Raw genomic sequence first — 15366 nt, forward strand, 5'->3', positions numbered from 1 at the left:
CGGAAGTTTGAGAGAGAATTCTCTACCCAGTTCCTCCAGCAGTTATTAGAAAAGGGTGTAAATGAGTCATCCCGTGCCTTGGGGTAACTGCTGTAGTGGGGTTTCCCACAGTCCGCTGTGGGAGCTGGAGGAAGGAGGGGGCTCATGTCACACAGTCCTTATAATTGGAATGCACTTCCAGACTAAACCAGCTCAGGATGGTGTACTTTATTACTGTGATTTGAAAGGAAAGCTTAAGAATAAATAAAGCCCTACTCCCAATGCCTTTTCAGCATTACTTGGTTGAATGTTATTTTCTTTCATGTTGAGGAGCCCAGGTCAACAGACAATGGCTAATTATATTACTTCCTTCTGATATTTACTGGTAACAAAGCAACCTACTGTTTATATTATGTCTTGCCAGTTTCTAGAGGGCAAAACCCAAAGGAGTAAACTTTTAGGTGCTTGCCCTTGACAAATTTATTATCTAATGGGTGAGAGGTAATGGATTTATGAAAAAAAAGCTATTTGGCCAGGCTCAGTGGCTCATGCCTGTAATCCCAGCACTTTGTGAGGCCGAGGCAGGTGGATCATCTGAGGTAAGGAGTTCGAGACCAGGCTGACCAATATGATGAAACCCCATCTCTACTAAAAATACAAAAAAGTTAGCCGGGCGTGGTGGCTTGTGACTGTAGTCCCAGCTACTCAGGAGGCCAAGACAGGAGAATTGCTTGAACCTGGGAGGCAGAGGTTGCAGTGAATTGAGATCATGCCACTGCACTCCAGCCTGGGCAACAGAATGAGACTATCTCAAAAAAAAAAAAAAAACAGAAAAATAGCTCTTTGATGATTCCAGTCAAGCATGCCAAGGACATGGGCGTGACGTGCATGTGAAAGGTGGGCAGAGGAGGGGTCACTGGGGATTATTCAAAACAGGTATTTATAGGTATTTATGGTGCACGTTTCACCTGTCCGTGCCATTGCTAAGTTTTGTAGACTATATATTGCCTTTAAGTTTTGGAAAGCAAGACTTAAATCACACCACAGTAGAGGAGGAGAGGAGACACAGGCTAAATTGTAGAATGTGAATCTTGTATGATAGGGATGTCCAGAGGCACAAGTAAGTTGCTGGAGGGCAGAGCTGAGGGAGTTGGAGATGTCTGGCCAGAGGAACTATTTGGATCTTGGTGGAAATGCAGGATTTGGGTTTGTGGAGCGAGGGGAAAAAATAATTGTAGTTTGGTCTTAATGTCCATGTTCTCTATTTTCCCAGATAACATTTTTGAACACACAGATCGACAGACATTGTTTGAAAATGTCCAAAGTGGCTGAAAGGTATGTTTTCCTTCAATAATATTACTGCTTTCTTCTAATTTAACAGGGAAGAAATGTTACAGGGTTATGGTTAACAAATGTGTTCAACGCCAAGAGTGAGACTGCAGTTATTTCTTAGACTGGGGTGCAAAAAAACCCACAGGCTCCATGTGAGTATAACTAAGATAACAGACCTCCCTTGAGTGATGTCAAGAAATGTTCCATTGCTAAGGCTTTACAAGGGGTGGCCACGGGACCTTGTCAATCAAGGAAGAATGTCCTTTAAAGCTACATAATGCACCTTTGCCTTCAGCCTCTTGATTAATTCAAATGGAAATTGCTCCCTTTTCAGCTATAAAATGCCCAGATTCACTTTATAGGGGAAAAGAAATTATGCGTGTCCTTTGAGGCGCTGGCCGCATAGACAGGAGGGGACTGGATCATCGGGAAGAGTTCCGCCTCCACACGCCATCAACCACTGAACTGCATCGAATCAACTGCAAAGAAAATATTTGGCCCCTCCAGCCTGGCTTCCACAGCGATGTGTGTGCTTCAGTCTGCACCAGTAGCTGGTTCCACTCCGTTAACTCATGGGAGACTCAATAGACTCAATTTTATCAACTAAATGGTCTGTTTTTTTAACTCTTCCGTGAAGATGGGAGACCACATGGGGAATCTATATGGAATAAATCTAACCAGGCAGCTCAGTAGTGAACATTTATTCGTCCATATGCTGCCGTTAAAGCAATGACCAATTGCTGAAGGAATCAAGAGCTTAAGTTGGGTCTTGGTATTTATGGGATGTCAGATAAACTGAGTCTTTTAAGCCCAGCTCCTACAGGGGGCTGGCTGTGTGAGCTCCCTGTAAGCCTGTAAGCCTTTCTCTGCTGGCCCCTGGGTTGATTCACATCTTTTTTCTAGATAAATTACAACAAATGGAAGGTATAAAAACTCCAACCCCAAACAAAGAGTCTGATTGAACACTCTACCTTCAGGGGCTAAGGACATCCCTGGACTTGGGCTCACGTCTTTATTCCAGGGTTTCTCAATCATGGTGCTAGTGACATTCTGAGCCAGATAATTCCTTGTTGTGTTCTTAATGTCCTATGAATTATAGGATATTTAGCAGCATTCCTGACCTCTCCCCATTAGAGGCCAGTAGTCCCCCTACCACCACAGTTGTGAGAATCAAAAATCTCTCCAGACATTGCCAAATGTCCCCCGGTGGGGTGAAAGTCACTCCCATTGAGAATCACTGATATTCCTGCTTTTTCTATGCAAATGTTCTGGAAAGTTGCCATGGCTGGAGCTCAGCTTACAGTCAGGTAGTGATCACTCTGGAGTCGCCGTTTCAGCTAGCTGTGTACACTGCAGAATCACCTCATACCTCCTCTCTCATCATGTGTGGCTTCTGGCCAGAATACCAGGCTTGGAAAATGCTTTTTAGGTCTCACTGTGGTTCCTTTGCCCCAGAAAGGTGACTGTGAGTGAAACAGCAGCATGCCCTCAACTCTCTTGGTGTCATCCATGGCCTGTGAGGAACCACGTGCTTCTTTCTCTGTGAACTAGGGACAGAAATGGCTGTCCTAGTATACTTTGAGGGTTGGTGTGCTAGCAATGCTCATGTCTGGCTTTGAAAGGTGGAAGGGCTCTTTAGGGTTTGCAATTTAAAAGAGCGTATATATGGGAGCATCTTTCTTTGGATCTATTTGCTCAGGTCCAGTGGTTCTAAGTACCATAATCCAGGTGAGGGAGGGGGTTTAAAAATGGAAATTCTCAAGCCTCAGCCCTAGGGATTCAGATTCAGTGGTTCCAGGGTAGAGCCAAGAAATCCACATTTTGGATAATCATCAGGTGGACTGATCTGGTCTTTCAGGATCCAGTGAAGCCATTGCCTGCTACTCAGGCTGACCTGAGAGCTCACATACAATTTGTTGTATCTTTGGGATGCAGAGAAAGAGCCTGAACCCATCAGCATGAGGTAGGCAGACTCCAGGGCAGGTGTGCCGGGAGGCCAAGGAATGGAGGAAACCAAGGTGGCGGCAGGGAACCTGGCCCATCCTATTGTTTGTTTGTTTCCTTGCTGTCAGGGAGGGGCCCCACCTGGTACCACCTAATTACGCTTGAGAGGCTGCCCATATTGAAGGATTATTCCAACTGGCTACTCCTCGGTGCCCAGCTAGAAGCTTTCATGAGTCTCTGCCCGGCAGAGGCTGGATTTTATTCCCAGCAGCAATAACTGGCAACTTTTCAATGTGACACGAGGGTTTTTCATTAGAGCCGCAAGGAAACCCCCAGATAAGGAGGAGGAGGGAAAGGAGATGCGTGTTAGCTGGAGATAAAGCAGCTGGGAGCCGGGCCTGTCAGTGGCTCTGTGAGGATGGGGCCAGGGAGGAGGTGCTGGCAGCTAGTGAGAAGCTGCCAGAGATCAGGCTGAGCTCTCTCAGGTGGACACATGCATCCCCATCCCGATCTGGCTTCCCTGGGCCTGCTCCAGGTGATAAGTGGCAATTCATCAGAACCACATCCCCCAGGAAAGGACTTCATTGTTTTTCACTCGGTTCTGTGAGAACTAATAGTGGGGAGAGGCAGGAGGGTTGGGATCAGGGAGTCTGGGCTCTGGGATGTCTACAGTCAGGGTTGGACTAAAGGGTGCATCCAGACCAGCAGGGAGGGAAAAAGGGAACTTTGCAAACTAAAGGGGCAGAACAGACAGTTTAGGGGATGGGTCTGGAACCCACCATCGAGGTTTGAATCCTGCCCCTGCCATTTCCTATTTTCTAACTGATGAAACCAGTGGCTTCTTCTCTCAGTACCTGTTTTCACCTCTTTAGAGGGGAGATAGTAGTTGTATTTAAATTATAGGGTTAATGAGTTCATGCATGGCAAAAGCAGGGTCCAGTCCTTGGGACTCAGTCTGTACTAGGAATGTGAATAATTATTATTTTCCAGCATGACACTTAACTGTGCTTTGGAAGAGAGCAGAATTCAAGTGCGTGAGATGGAATGAACTGGATATATGGTACTTAAAGGAGCAAACAAAGGGCAGGCCAAGGAGGGAGGCTGCTAATGCAATTCTTTTCTGCACCCTCTGTCTCCCCTCAGTCTCCCACACAAAGATCTCTGCAGTCTGCCTAAGGCTGACCTTACATTGCATGTCTCCTTCCACTGCCTCACACACCATCACTAATCTGGGGCTTTGGGGGAGAAAAGACGTGCTCTTCTGCACAGAATTTCTCAGATCGTCCCAATTCCAAATATTCTGTCCATTATCTTCCTGAGTGCTTAAGTGTCCCCAAAATGCCAGCATCATGGCAACCAAACTACATTTCCTAGGCTGCCTTTTGCACCTGGAAGCAACACAAAGGCTTTCTGAGCTGTTACCCAATTTTTGTTGCAGAATGTATTGTCCCTGCACACACACATGAGTGTCTCAGATAAATGACACTTAACGCCCTGAGCTTTTTTATTTTAACTATTTTTTAATGGCAGTCTTTCTTAAATATGGTTCATCCACCTGCCTTCCTAACAAAAGGACACTACATTTCAGTTAATTTTTCTAGATGACTCAGAGTCAGTAGTCTTCTATTATGCTTTAAAACTGTCAGTGGTCAGGATCTTATAAGGTGCCACAAACTGCTTCTCCGTCCCTAAATGGCCCCAGATGATAATATTCTTTGAATTCCTGTTTCTGCCTTTTAGTTTTCTGTTTGTCTGCTTGTCTCTACTGGCCCTTCCCCCTCTCCACCCAACCCCTGCTTTCCAATCTGTAGCAGACCATGTGTATCAGTTAGCTGTTGCTGAGTAACAAAACACCCCAAAACTCAGTGGCTTAAAAAATAGGCTTTCACTATTGCTCACATGTCTATGTGCCACCTGGCTCCACTGGTCTCAGCCATGTTTCTCTATGTGGCTATGGGTTGGCTAGGCAGCTCTGCTGCTCTTGGCTGGGCTCTCTCACATGTTTGGCTTCTGCTGGTTTAGGATGGCCTCAGCTGGGACAGTTGGGAGCTCCTTAACATGGTCTCTCACTCTCTAGCAGGCTAGTTTGACCTTTTCCACATAGGGATAGTGGGATTCCAAGAGAGAACAGAAGCATGCAAAACTCTTGCAGATTAGAACTGGCATTCTGTCACTTCTGTTGCCTTTTATTGGCTAAAACAAGTCACTAAGCTGGACTAGATTCAAGGGTTGAAGAAATAGACTCCTTTTTTGAAACTGAACTACCACACCAGGAAATCAAATAACCAAATCGATTAGCTTTGATCCTAAAGCAAGTGTGAAAAGTCTTTTTTGTGAGGTATGTTGTTCCCAATAACAATGAACCTTGAGGCATGGTGTTTATTTCATCATGTTCAGAGGCTCTTATGCTCACTTATCTCATTTGTGTTCTCTGGACAATTGAAGCTGCCAGATAAATGAGGTCTTACTCTTCTTCGCAAGCATCCCCAAGGGAGTCCCTTTTTTTACTTCACCTAAGCCTTATAGCACTTAACAAACCAACTCTGAGAAGCAACAGTCCATGCATTTTAGTCCCAAATTATCTAGAGTCTCCATGTTTGGCTGCGATTCCCCAGAGACTTCTCCCCACCCATAGCAAGCTACACCACAATCACTGCAGCTATCCCAATGCACGGCCACACATGGAGGGATCAAAATGTTTCATTCCGTACCTGCATCTGTATTTGGCTCATCCTCACCCTATTACTGGGAGCCATTTGTGTGTCACAGCTGACTGCCGAATTGATTTTTTTAAGCATCATCTTGCTTGCCCATATCTGAGATTGCCACTGCTCCCTGAAATTGGATGCTGGTTCTTCCTCCACCTCCTGACCCTCAGTGATCATGAAATGTAATTAATGAAATGAGATAAGACAGCAAGGGACTGGATACCATAAGGGTCTATTAAAAACCTGCTAGGGTGATAGAGGTTTGTGAACTTAATGTCTAATGATAGTTTCAGGGGAGGAAAAACGAGGGTCACAGAAGTCATTACAACTTTGCTTTTATGGGATTCCAGAAACCATGAGGTCTTCGCTCCTCCTTTCTCCTAGCCTGTTCTAGGTGACAGGAAAAAAAGACCAGAGGTATCATTACAGCCAGGGTGACCATATCCGGACCAAGATCTGGAATCTGTAGCATGTAGGAAAGAAGGGGCCTCCATACCTGGCCTGGTGTAAGCTCTTCTTGCTGCAGGGCTAAATTCGCCTTCCTGCTCCTTCACTCATCCCAAGTTTCTCTATTGAATGTGTTTTCTCTGGGTCACCTGCAATTAAGGATTTCTTTTATAATATTCTCTCTACTTCCCACCTTCTCCAAGTGAAAAAAAAAAGCTAGATTAATTAATTAATTGCTAGGAATCAACTTCTTTCCTCTGCACAGTGCTGCTCTGCTTCTCATTTTCCTTTCTAATCAGATCCTTCCTGTCCTGGTTCCCTGTTGTGCATCACAGTTCAGAAACTGCATGTAGCAAAGTGAGGCATGCCAGCATGCACTCCTCTTCACCCCCTTTCACATTTTGTTTTCAGGTCTTTTCATGTGGAGGCTCTGATTTCATAATGAATGCTTTAGTACATTTATATTATATTTCTAAAGTAGGACTAATGGTCACATCCCATAATGCTTTAGATTCCAGACCTCGTTTTTGTTTTTTGTTTGTTTGTTTGTTTTCCTGAATAATAGTTTCCCATAGCTGCAGGCCATACTTCACTGTCCCTTTTTCCTGGAGCCTAGCCATTTCAATATCTCTTCATCTTCTCCCCACCTGCTCCATATATGTGTCCTTAGCTCTAGGGATTCTTCCTAGGCATTGCTTAACTCAGGATGGACAGCATTTCTTCTTCCTCCAACTCGTCATAGTTTTGTGGTTTGGTTTTTTTTTTTTTTTTTTTTTTTTTTTTTTTTTTTTTTTTTTGGTCACATCTATACAGTTTGTAGCAAAATTGTAAGTCTTTTTTTTGTTAAGAGGGAAAGGATAAAATCTAAAACTTTTATTTTCTTCATATTTTCTCAAGTGGTTAGACTGTATGCTTACTAAATTCTCTTTCATTATTTCCTTCCCCTCCAAGTTTATCAAAGGAAGACCCTAATTAGCAATCTAAATTGGGAAGGTTCTGCATTAATAACTGTCCTCTTACCAGGATTGGTTACTATTATTAGAAGCTGTGACTTTGCTGTTAGCTCAGCTCTAACAGCTGTCTGAGATCCAGAGATCTGTTTGCTGTTTAATGGCATAGTAGGCACTGAATAATGTCTACTAAATGACTGACCACAGAGTGTACCCCTGGTAGCCATCTGGTAGATTTTTGCCACTTACTAAAGGGTCATGGGGCAGGAGTATGTGAACAAATCAGCCAGTTCCACATTTCCACCCAAGACTTAGTTCAAAGCCCATGACGATGGTGGGTAACACATTTGCTAAAGGTTGACAGATCAGCATCTTCTAGTGATGTGAGAATGTGTCATTTGAAAATAACAAAAACATATAACAATCAGGAGTCAGTGATAAAGGGACAAGAATGCTAAAATTGCTCAATGAGAAATATTATTCCTAATGGATTTCTGAATTTCCTATATTTATTTTCTTTCTTCCATCTCATCCCAATTCTGCTTTTCTGCCACTCACACCCAGCAGTTGGGGGACCATGGCTGCTGTGTACTGTTACATGCTGGACATGGTACAAAGCTCTTTACATACCTCTATTTTCTTCTCTCTTTTTGCTTTTCCTGTCCTCCCTCTAGTCTTTCTGTGGCCATTGGTATTGACTTTGGACAGAAATGGTACTGTGTGTTGGCCATTGCTGCCTCCTTCATTGCTTGCCTGGCCTTCTCATTATCTTGTGTGTCCCAAGCAGACTCTGTTCATCTTGTCATCTGTACACTACCAGGAAGCATATGTTCTGAAAGAGAAAACCTCTCTGGCTCATTCTACAAAGGGCTGCCTTGATGAACTTGCCTTCACACTCCCATCACCTTCATTCCCTTTTCAACTGTACTGGTTTGATTCCAAGCAATAAAACCCCAGCTTGAACCTGGTTCTGCAAAATAGGAGCATACGTTGGCTCCCAGAATACAAGGAGGGGCTGTGGAATTGAACCCTGGGAAAGGCAGCAATGCCACTGAGCTCAGGAAGAGCTGGAGCCAGGGCCTCCAGTGCCTCCAAGACCCGTTTTTCCTCTCTGGTCCTGCCCACTTTCCACACTGGCCTTATTCTCTTTCATGACAGACACGTGTTAGGAAACATGACACCACCAGCCCTTGAACTTTGTGACTATACAACTTTAATATGGTTTGGCTGTGTCCCCACTCAGATCTCATCTTGAATTGTAGTTCCCATAATCCCCACATGTGGTGGGAGGGACCCAGTGGGAGGTAATTGAATCATGGGGGTGTTTTCCCCCATGCTATGCTCGTGATAATAAATTCTCATGAGACCTGATGGCTTTATAAGGGGCTTCCCCCTTCATTCAGTTCTCATTCTCCTTCCTGTCACCATGTGAAGAAGGACATGTTTGCTTCCCCTTCCGCCATGACTGTAAGTTTCCTAGGCCTCCCTAGCCATGCTGAACTTAACTGTGAGTCAATTAAACCTCTTTCCTTTATAAATTACCCAGTCTTGGGTATTTCTTCATAGCAGCGGGAGAACGGACTAATACAAGCTTCTACTGCTGAAGCTGGGGAAAGAAGATATGAACCTCACTTGCGTCAGGTATCTGTTCCTGGACAAATCAGCCATGGCCAGGAGCAGGGCTTATAAATAAATACATGGCAGCTCCTGAAGTAGCCTTGTGTACGTGTCAGAGTACAATTCTCAGGAGACAAGCAGAACTGAGCAGAAACCCAGAGAGGCCCTCTATGCCTGCTCACCCATTTTGGAGGACTCACCATGCAGAATCCCTATCTGCTTCACTCAGATTCCCAAGAGACCCAGCATAAGGGTTAACACAACCAAGTACACTCACTGTATTCCTAGGCAGCACTTCTCTCTCCGTTTGGATCTCCTTTCATGCCTAAGAAATGGCGCTGGACAGCCTAGGCACAAACCTAAAAGCCTTTTAACTCTCTGCGTTAAGCTTAGATGTTATCCTATGGGGCCAACCTTCATTTCTTTCCTGTGTCCCACCTCAGAAGCTCTAGCTACCAGGCATAAAGCATCTCCAGCCTACATTAAAGAGACAGGAGAGCAAGGAAAAGGCAAGGAGTCCTTGCTTTCATTTCTTGTGCTGTTTCTGCACAGTCCGATGATGTTGAGAAACATAAGGGAAGAGGAGACCACTTTCCCTCTCTGCCCAGCTTGGGGTGTTCTTTCACCTCCTCTCAGTCTTTGGCTACCCCAACTGTGTTAACCCTCTCTGCAACTCTCTCTGGAAAGGATCACCCTCCCCTGCCCACAAGAAGCTAGGAGAGCAGTTGAGGCAGCAGACTGCTAAATGTCCAAGTCAACCGTGGGAACCTGCAAGATGCACTTTGCTGTCTCCTGTATTTTCCATGCAATGATGATGGCAAATAGGACAAATGAGGGTGCATAGATTCATGAATACTGGGTTTATTTGCAAGGATTGTGATAGTGGCAGTGAAATAAAACATGGTAGTGCCATTATGCACCTTTTATCTACTGCCACACTCCTCCGGGTGACTTTATTTTCTACATAAGTAAATGTAGAAAGAAATAATACATTTTTTTTCACATAAATTGCTCTCAAACTACAACTGTGGTAGGCAGAATAATGATCTCTCAAAGATGTCCATGTTCTAATCCCCAGAACCTGTGAATAGGTTATGTTATGTGGCAAGGAGAATTCAGGTTCCAGGTGGACTTGAGGTTGCTAATCAGTTGACCTTAAAATACAGAGATTATCCTGGATTGCCCAGATGGGCCCAGCATAATCACAGGTGCCCTGAAATGTGGCAGAGAGAAGCAGAAGAGTCGGTGTCAGAGTGATACAGCATGAGAAAACCATAGCTGGCTTTGCAGATGGAAGAGGGGGCCATGAGCCAAGGAATGTGGAGAGCCTCTAGAAGCTGGAAAAAGGCAAGCAAATGAATTCTTCCCTAGAGCCTCCAGAAGGAACATCACCCTGCTGACACCTTGATTTTAGCTCAGTAAGACCCATTTCAGATTTCTGACTCTTAGAATTATAAGACAATACATTTGTATTGTTTTCAGCTACTAAATATGAGATGATCTGTTCCAGTAGCCCTTAGAAACAAATATAAAACCCCAATCTCTCCCCTTCTCTTAGAATCTGAAGACCAAATTGTTCATCCTCTTTGTCTTTAATATACCAGCATCTCCAAACACCCTGCTGACTAGGGTCCTCTTATAGCCCCAATACGTGTATATCTAATTCTGATTATTCAATACTTCCTTTTTCTATCAATAAAATACAACACTCAAAATACATATGCCCATATAATTTTACTGTTTCCTTTACAAAGCCTCTGACTTTATTTATGTAACTTAACAAACTAGATTCCCTCTTCCTTTTTTTTTTTTTTTTTGAGACAATGTCTCGCTCGGCCACCCAGGCTGGAGTGCAGTGGCGCAATCTTGGCTCACTGCAAGCTCCGCCTCCCGGGTTCACGCCATTCCCCTGCCTCAGCCTCCCAAGCATCTGGGACTACAGACACCCGCCACCACGCGTGGCTAATTTTTTATATTTTCATTAGAGACAGGGTTTCACCATGTTAGCTAGAATGGTCTCGATCTCCTGACCTCATGATCCACCCACCTCGGCCTCCCAACGTGCTGGGATTACGGGCATGAGCCACTGCACCCAGCCTAGATTTCCCTCTTCTAATACATTTCCCTTCTGACCAATACCACTCATCACTGACACTGGCCAACAGATGAGTTGCTCATAATGACTGGCTTTGTTGCCTGGTTCAGATCGTCAGGACTTTTTGTGTTCCTTCTCCACGTGTTCCTCTACAGCATGTCCTGATGCCACTTGCCTAGACCTTTTTTGGAGAAGGCGCGACATGGCACAAGCTCACAGGAACAATTTCGTTCATGCTTAATGCCTGTTACAAAGTCCTATCTTGTGCTCTTATGTTGGGTGATCACAAAAATTTCACCCTGGACTCTCAACCACATTCTCCTAAACCAACATCACCATTAGCTCTCACCACCTCTCATCCACCCACTTCTCTAACGATATTCCAGGATTTTTCTTAAAAAGATCTAGCTATGAGCCTGTATTTTATTACAGCTTAAATAATCATATTATTTCCCATTTCCTTAGTTGCTCTCTGGACTTTTAAGATTCTACTGCCTTAGGCTGGTCAGCGGACAGCTGCCTTCATTACCATGCATACAGTAATAGGCAGCCGGAGCCTGCAGGCTCCTCTAGGGACCAGGTGCTGGCTGAATTCTCACCGCGGCCCCTCCTGAGCCTTCCCTGTTGTCCCCTCACTCCAGCACTCACTCAGGGCTCCATATGGGGACTTGTCCACAGGACCTGACCTGGCTGGTTGGACCCCTCCTTCCCAGGTTGGAGATGTGACCACATGGAGGATCTACTAGAACACATTCGGGAGAGGTCTGATAAAAACCCCAGCCTGTCTCATTGAAATCTAAGGAAGTGAGAGGGAGGAGGGGAGAAAATTTCATTTTTCAATCCCTATGTTCTACTTCAGGGAAATCTATTTCCATTCTTTAAAAAAAATTCCCCAATAACATAATTAACTAATTAAAAGAGGCCCTACCTTTTGCCTTGGGCTGCCAAGTGGATGTCTTTTATTTGAGATTCAAAGCTAACTAAGGCTGAGATTATTGGAATGGCCAGGGTAGATGTCCTGAGAGGACAAAGGGGGGCCCCCGGGCTGTATGCTCATCTCAGATTTTGAGAATGCCATGGATACTCAAATGCCTCATAATCGGGAGAACCCCCCAATATGTCATCATGACTCATCCTCTGGGGAACCTCAGCACAACTCATCACCCCCTGAACAGGATTTCAGTTTCCTGCTGCTGGGCTTGTCTTTGTGCTGATCTGAGCAAAGGAGACAGGTGGCCCAGTGTCCTCTCTATATCCCCACATCCAGCTTACTGTCTCACAATCCCTGTAGTGGGTTGAATAGTGGAGCCCCAAAAGATAGGTCCTAGGCCTTACCCATGAAACCTGTGAATGTGACCTCCTTTGGGAAAAGAGTCTTTGCAGATGTAATTCAGTTAAGGATATCTAGATAAATCATCATGGATTATCCAGAAAGACTCCAAATCCAATGACAAGTGCCCTTATAAGATCAAAAAGAGAGCAGATGACACAGGCACAGAAGAAGGCCATGTGAAGACAAAGAGATGAAAGTGATGCAGCCACAAGCCAAGGTGTGCCTGGAGCCACCAGAAACTGGAAGGAAAAGAAAGGAGAGGCGAGGCAGGGCGAGGTGAGATTCTCCCCTAGAGCCTTCGGAGGGAGCACGGCCCTGCCAACACCTAGATTTCAGACTTCTGGCCTCCAAAACTGAGTATAAACTTCTGTTGTTTTAACCATTTGTGGTCATTTGTTATAGTAGCCCTAGAAAACTAACATATTCCTCAACATGCAATGTCATTTCTTTTATAAAGAATTCAGTCAGCCCAAGTAGCTAACCAGTGGCTCCCAAGTGCAGAACCAACTTGTAGCCTGATCCTTCCTGCCACAGTGCTTTCTTAGAGCTCCCTTGCCCAGGTTCATTCTGCCTGAGATATCATAAAACTCTTGATATGGTTTGTTTGTGTCCCCACCCAGATCTCATCTTGAATTCCCACGTGTTGTGGGAGGGACCAAGTGAGAGGTAATTGAATCATGGGGGTGGGATTTCCTGTGCTGTTCCTATGATAGTGAATAAGTCTCATGAGATCTGATGACTTTAAAAATGGGAGTTTCCCTTCACAAGCTCTCTTCCTTTGCCTGCCGCCATCCATGTAAGACATGACTTGCTCCTCCTTGCCTCCCAGCATGATTGTGAGGCCTCCCCAGCCACATGGAACTGTACGTACATTAAACCTCTTTCTCGTAAATTGCCCAGTCTCAGGTATGTCTTTATCACCAGCGTGAAAACAAACTAATACAGCTCTTATTGGTGAAGGCTGGCCCCGGGGAAGATGCATACATTGCAGGAGATTTATAGGACAGAGGATGTGCCTCTAGTCTGCCACATGGTTTTGCTTGTCTATTTTATATTTGTGAAGGATTGTCAAGATTCTTTAGAGATGCTTTCCCATTTTCTATCACAATGGTCCTGAGTGCTCAACAAGGCTGTTACATAACATGATGAACTTGACAAAGATCAGTTAAATGACTCAACCAAGAACTCAAACCAAGGCTTTTCAACTGGGACCACTGCTTCTTCTACCCCACTGGGTCATGGTAAACACCTGGGACAGCGAGGAGGCTCTGAGGTTTCAGAAAATTTACATCCGTCTTCAAAACCAAAATTACCAGGGACTCCTTCATTTTGATTTGATGAATAAAACATCTTGTGTCCTGAACCCTTTGGAAAATTGAGGAATGAGATGTGGTTCTTCTCAAACTTGAATGTGCATATGAATCACCTGGGGGAGCCTATTAAAATGCAGATGCTGAATCAGGAGGCCTGGGCTGGGATATGAGATCCTGCATTGCTAACAGGCTCCCAGGTGATGCCAGTGCTGCCGCTGGTTCATGTATCACACTTCCAGTAGCATGAGATGGAGCCTCTGACTAATTTCTCTGCATAGTCAGCATTAAGCTAATTGGCCATTATTGCCCTTTGCAATTCAGTAGTAGGAATTGTGGCTCTGACTTTGCTGTTGTGGGAGAAGTTGCTGACACACAAGCTGGCAATGCTTAAGGAAACGTTTTATTGTGGATCAATAACCATAAAAATATTCAAACCTTTTGGTTAAATAATTCTGCTTATGGATGTGAATTCTAAAGAAATAAGCCAGAAGATGAAAAAAACAAATCTGTGTGAACAATGGTGTTCTACCACATCACTACATATATTAAAAAAGAAATATTTAAAGTCTGTGTCTAATATAAAGGAAATGATTAAGTAAATTGTAATAAAGTCACTCAATGCAACCAAGACAATATTGTAGACATATGTTCATCTTCTCCCTTTCCTCAAATACAACGTGTCACTAAAGGAACAAAAATGGCATGAACTCACAAGGTTAACAAACTATTTATTAATAATTTCAACACATTTGTCCAAGATACAAAGTCTTTGTAATTGGGGAACATAACCACAGGCCCCCATGTCTCTATCTGTAATGTTTTATTTTTTTAATTGGTCAGTGAGTACAAGGGTGATTTCTTACAATTTTTATACCTTTCTGCATGCCTGAAATATTTCAAAATTTAATAAAAAAGAAAGTGCACAGGGACAGAGTGAAGAACATTCTAAATTACATGTTGGGGGCAGAACTAATGTGACAAAGTGAGCCAGTTTTTGCAACAAAGCCTGGCCTTGGCTCTTGAAGGCACCAGGGACCACGGAAGGCAGGAATGAGGTATGGGGCTAACAACAGAGGAATGGTCAAGTCTGTCCCAGGAGACCTTGTACCCCTAGATCTCCTGCCCCACTAGGAAACAATCCTTCCCACCTACCATGACTGAAGGATATGGGCAGTTTTTTCTTGAGAGAAATTGAGCCACATACACTCAGAACTCAGACACATCAGATATCATAAGAGGCCAGCTGAAAACAAGAGAATTAATGGAAGCTCTACACACTGAACTGTGGGGCCTGTAGGGATGGAAATTGTGATACCTTTCCTCATCTATAATAAGGATTATGGCCAACACTGCTATAACAAAAGAGGTTAACAAGAGAAAAGCATAAATGCAGTTATTTTATCAGTTTTATGTGACACCGAAGCCTTCAGAAATGAAGACTCAAAGACACAGGGAAAACTGTCTGTATTTGTACTTAGGTTCCATGAAGAATGGGCAGCCTTATAGAAATGTGATTGGACAAAAGGGTGTGATCTGCTGGTAACAGACTGAGGGGAGGAAACCCAGCAAGGCCTGTCTGTTCAGATTCTTTTTAGTCTCTCTGAGTAGCATTCCTACCTCCTGGGTAGGGCCTCTCTGGAATGAGGGT

General features: G+C 44.2%; 1 protein-coding gene across 1 annotated transcript in view; it reads left to right on the forward strand.

The window, feature by feature from the left end:
* Positions 1-15366, forward strand: part of RGS6 (regulator of G protein signaling 6) — a 620766-nt gene that overhangs the window by 533711 nt on the left and 71689 nt on the right. Inside the window, 1 exon segment of the mRNA XM_073011133.1 lies at positions 1253-1314. Coding sequence (XP_072867234.1) covers positions 1253-1314 — 62 coding nt within the window.

This window comes from Chlorocebus sabaeus, chromosome 24 (assembly GCF_047675955.1).
Source record: "Chlorocebus sabaeus isolate Y175 chromosome 24, mChlSab1.0.hap1, whole genome shotgun sequence".
Classification (NCBI taxonomy): domain Eukaryota; kingdom Metazoa; phylum Chordata; class Mammalia; order Primates; family Cercopithecidae; genus Chlorocebus; species Chlorocebus sabaeus.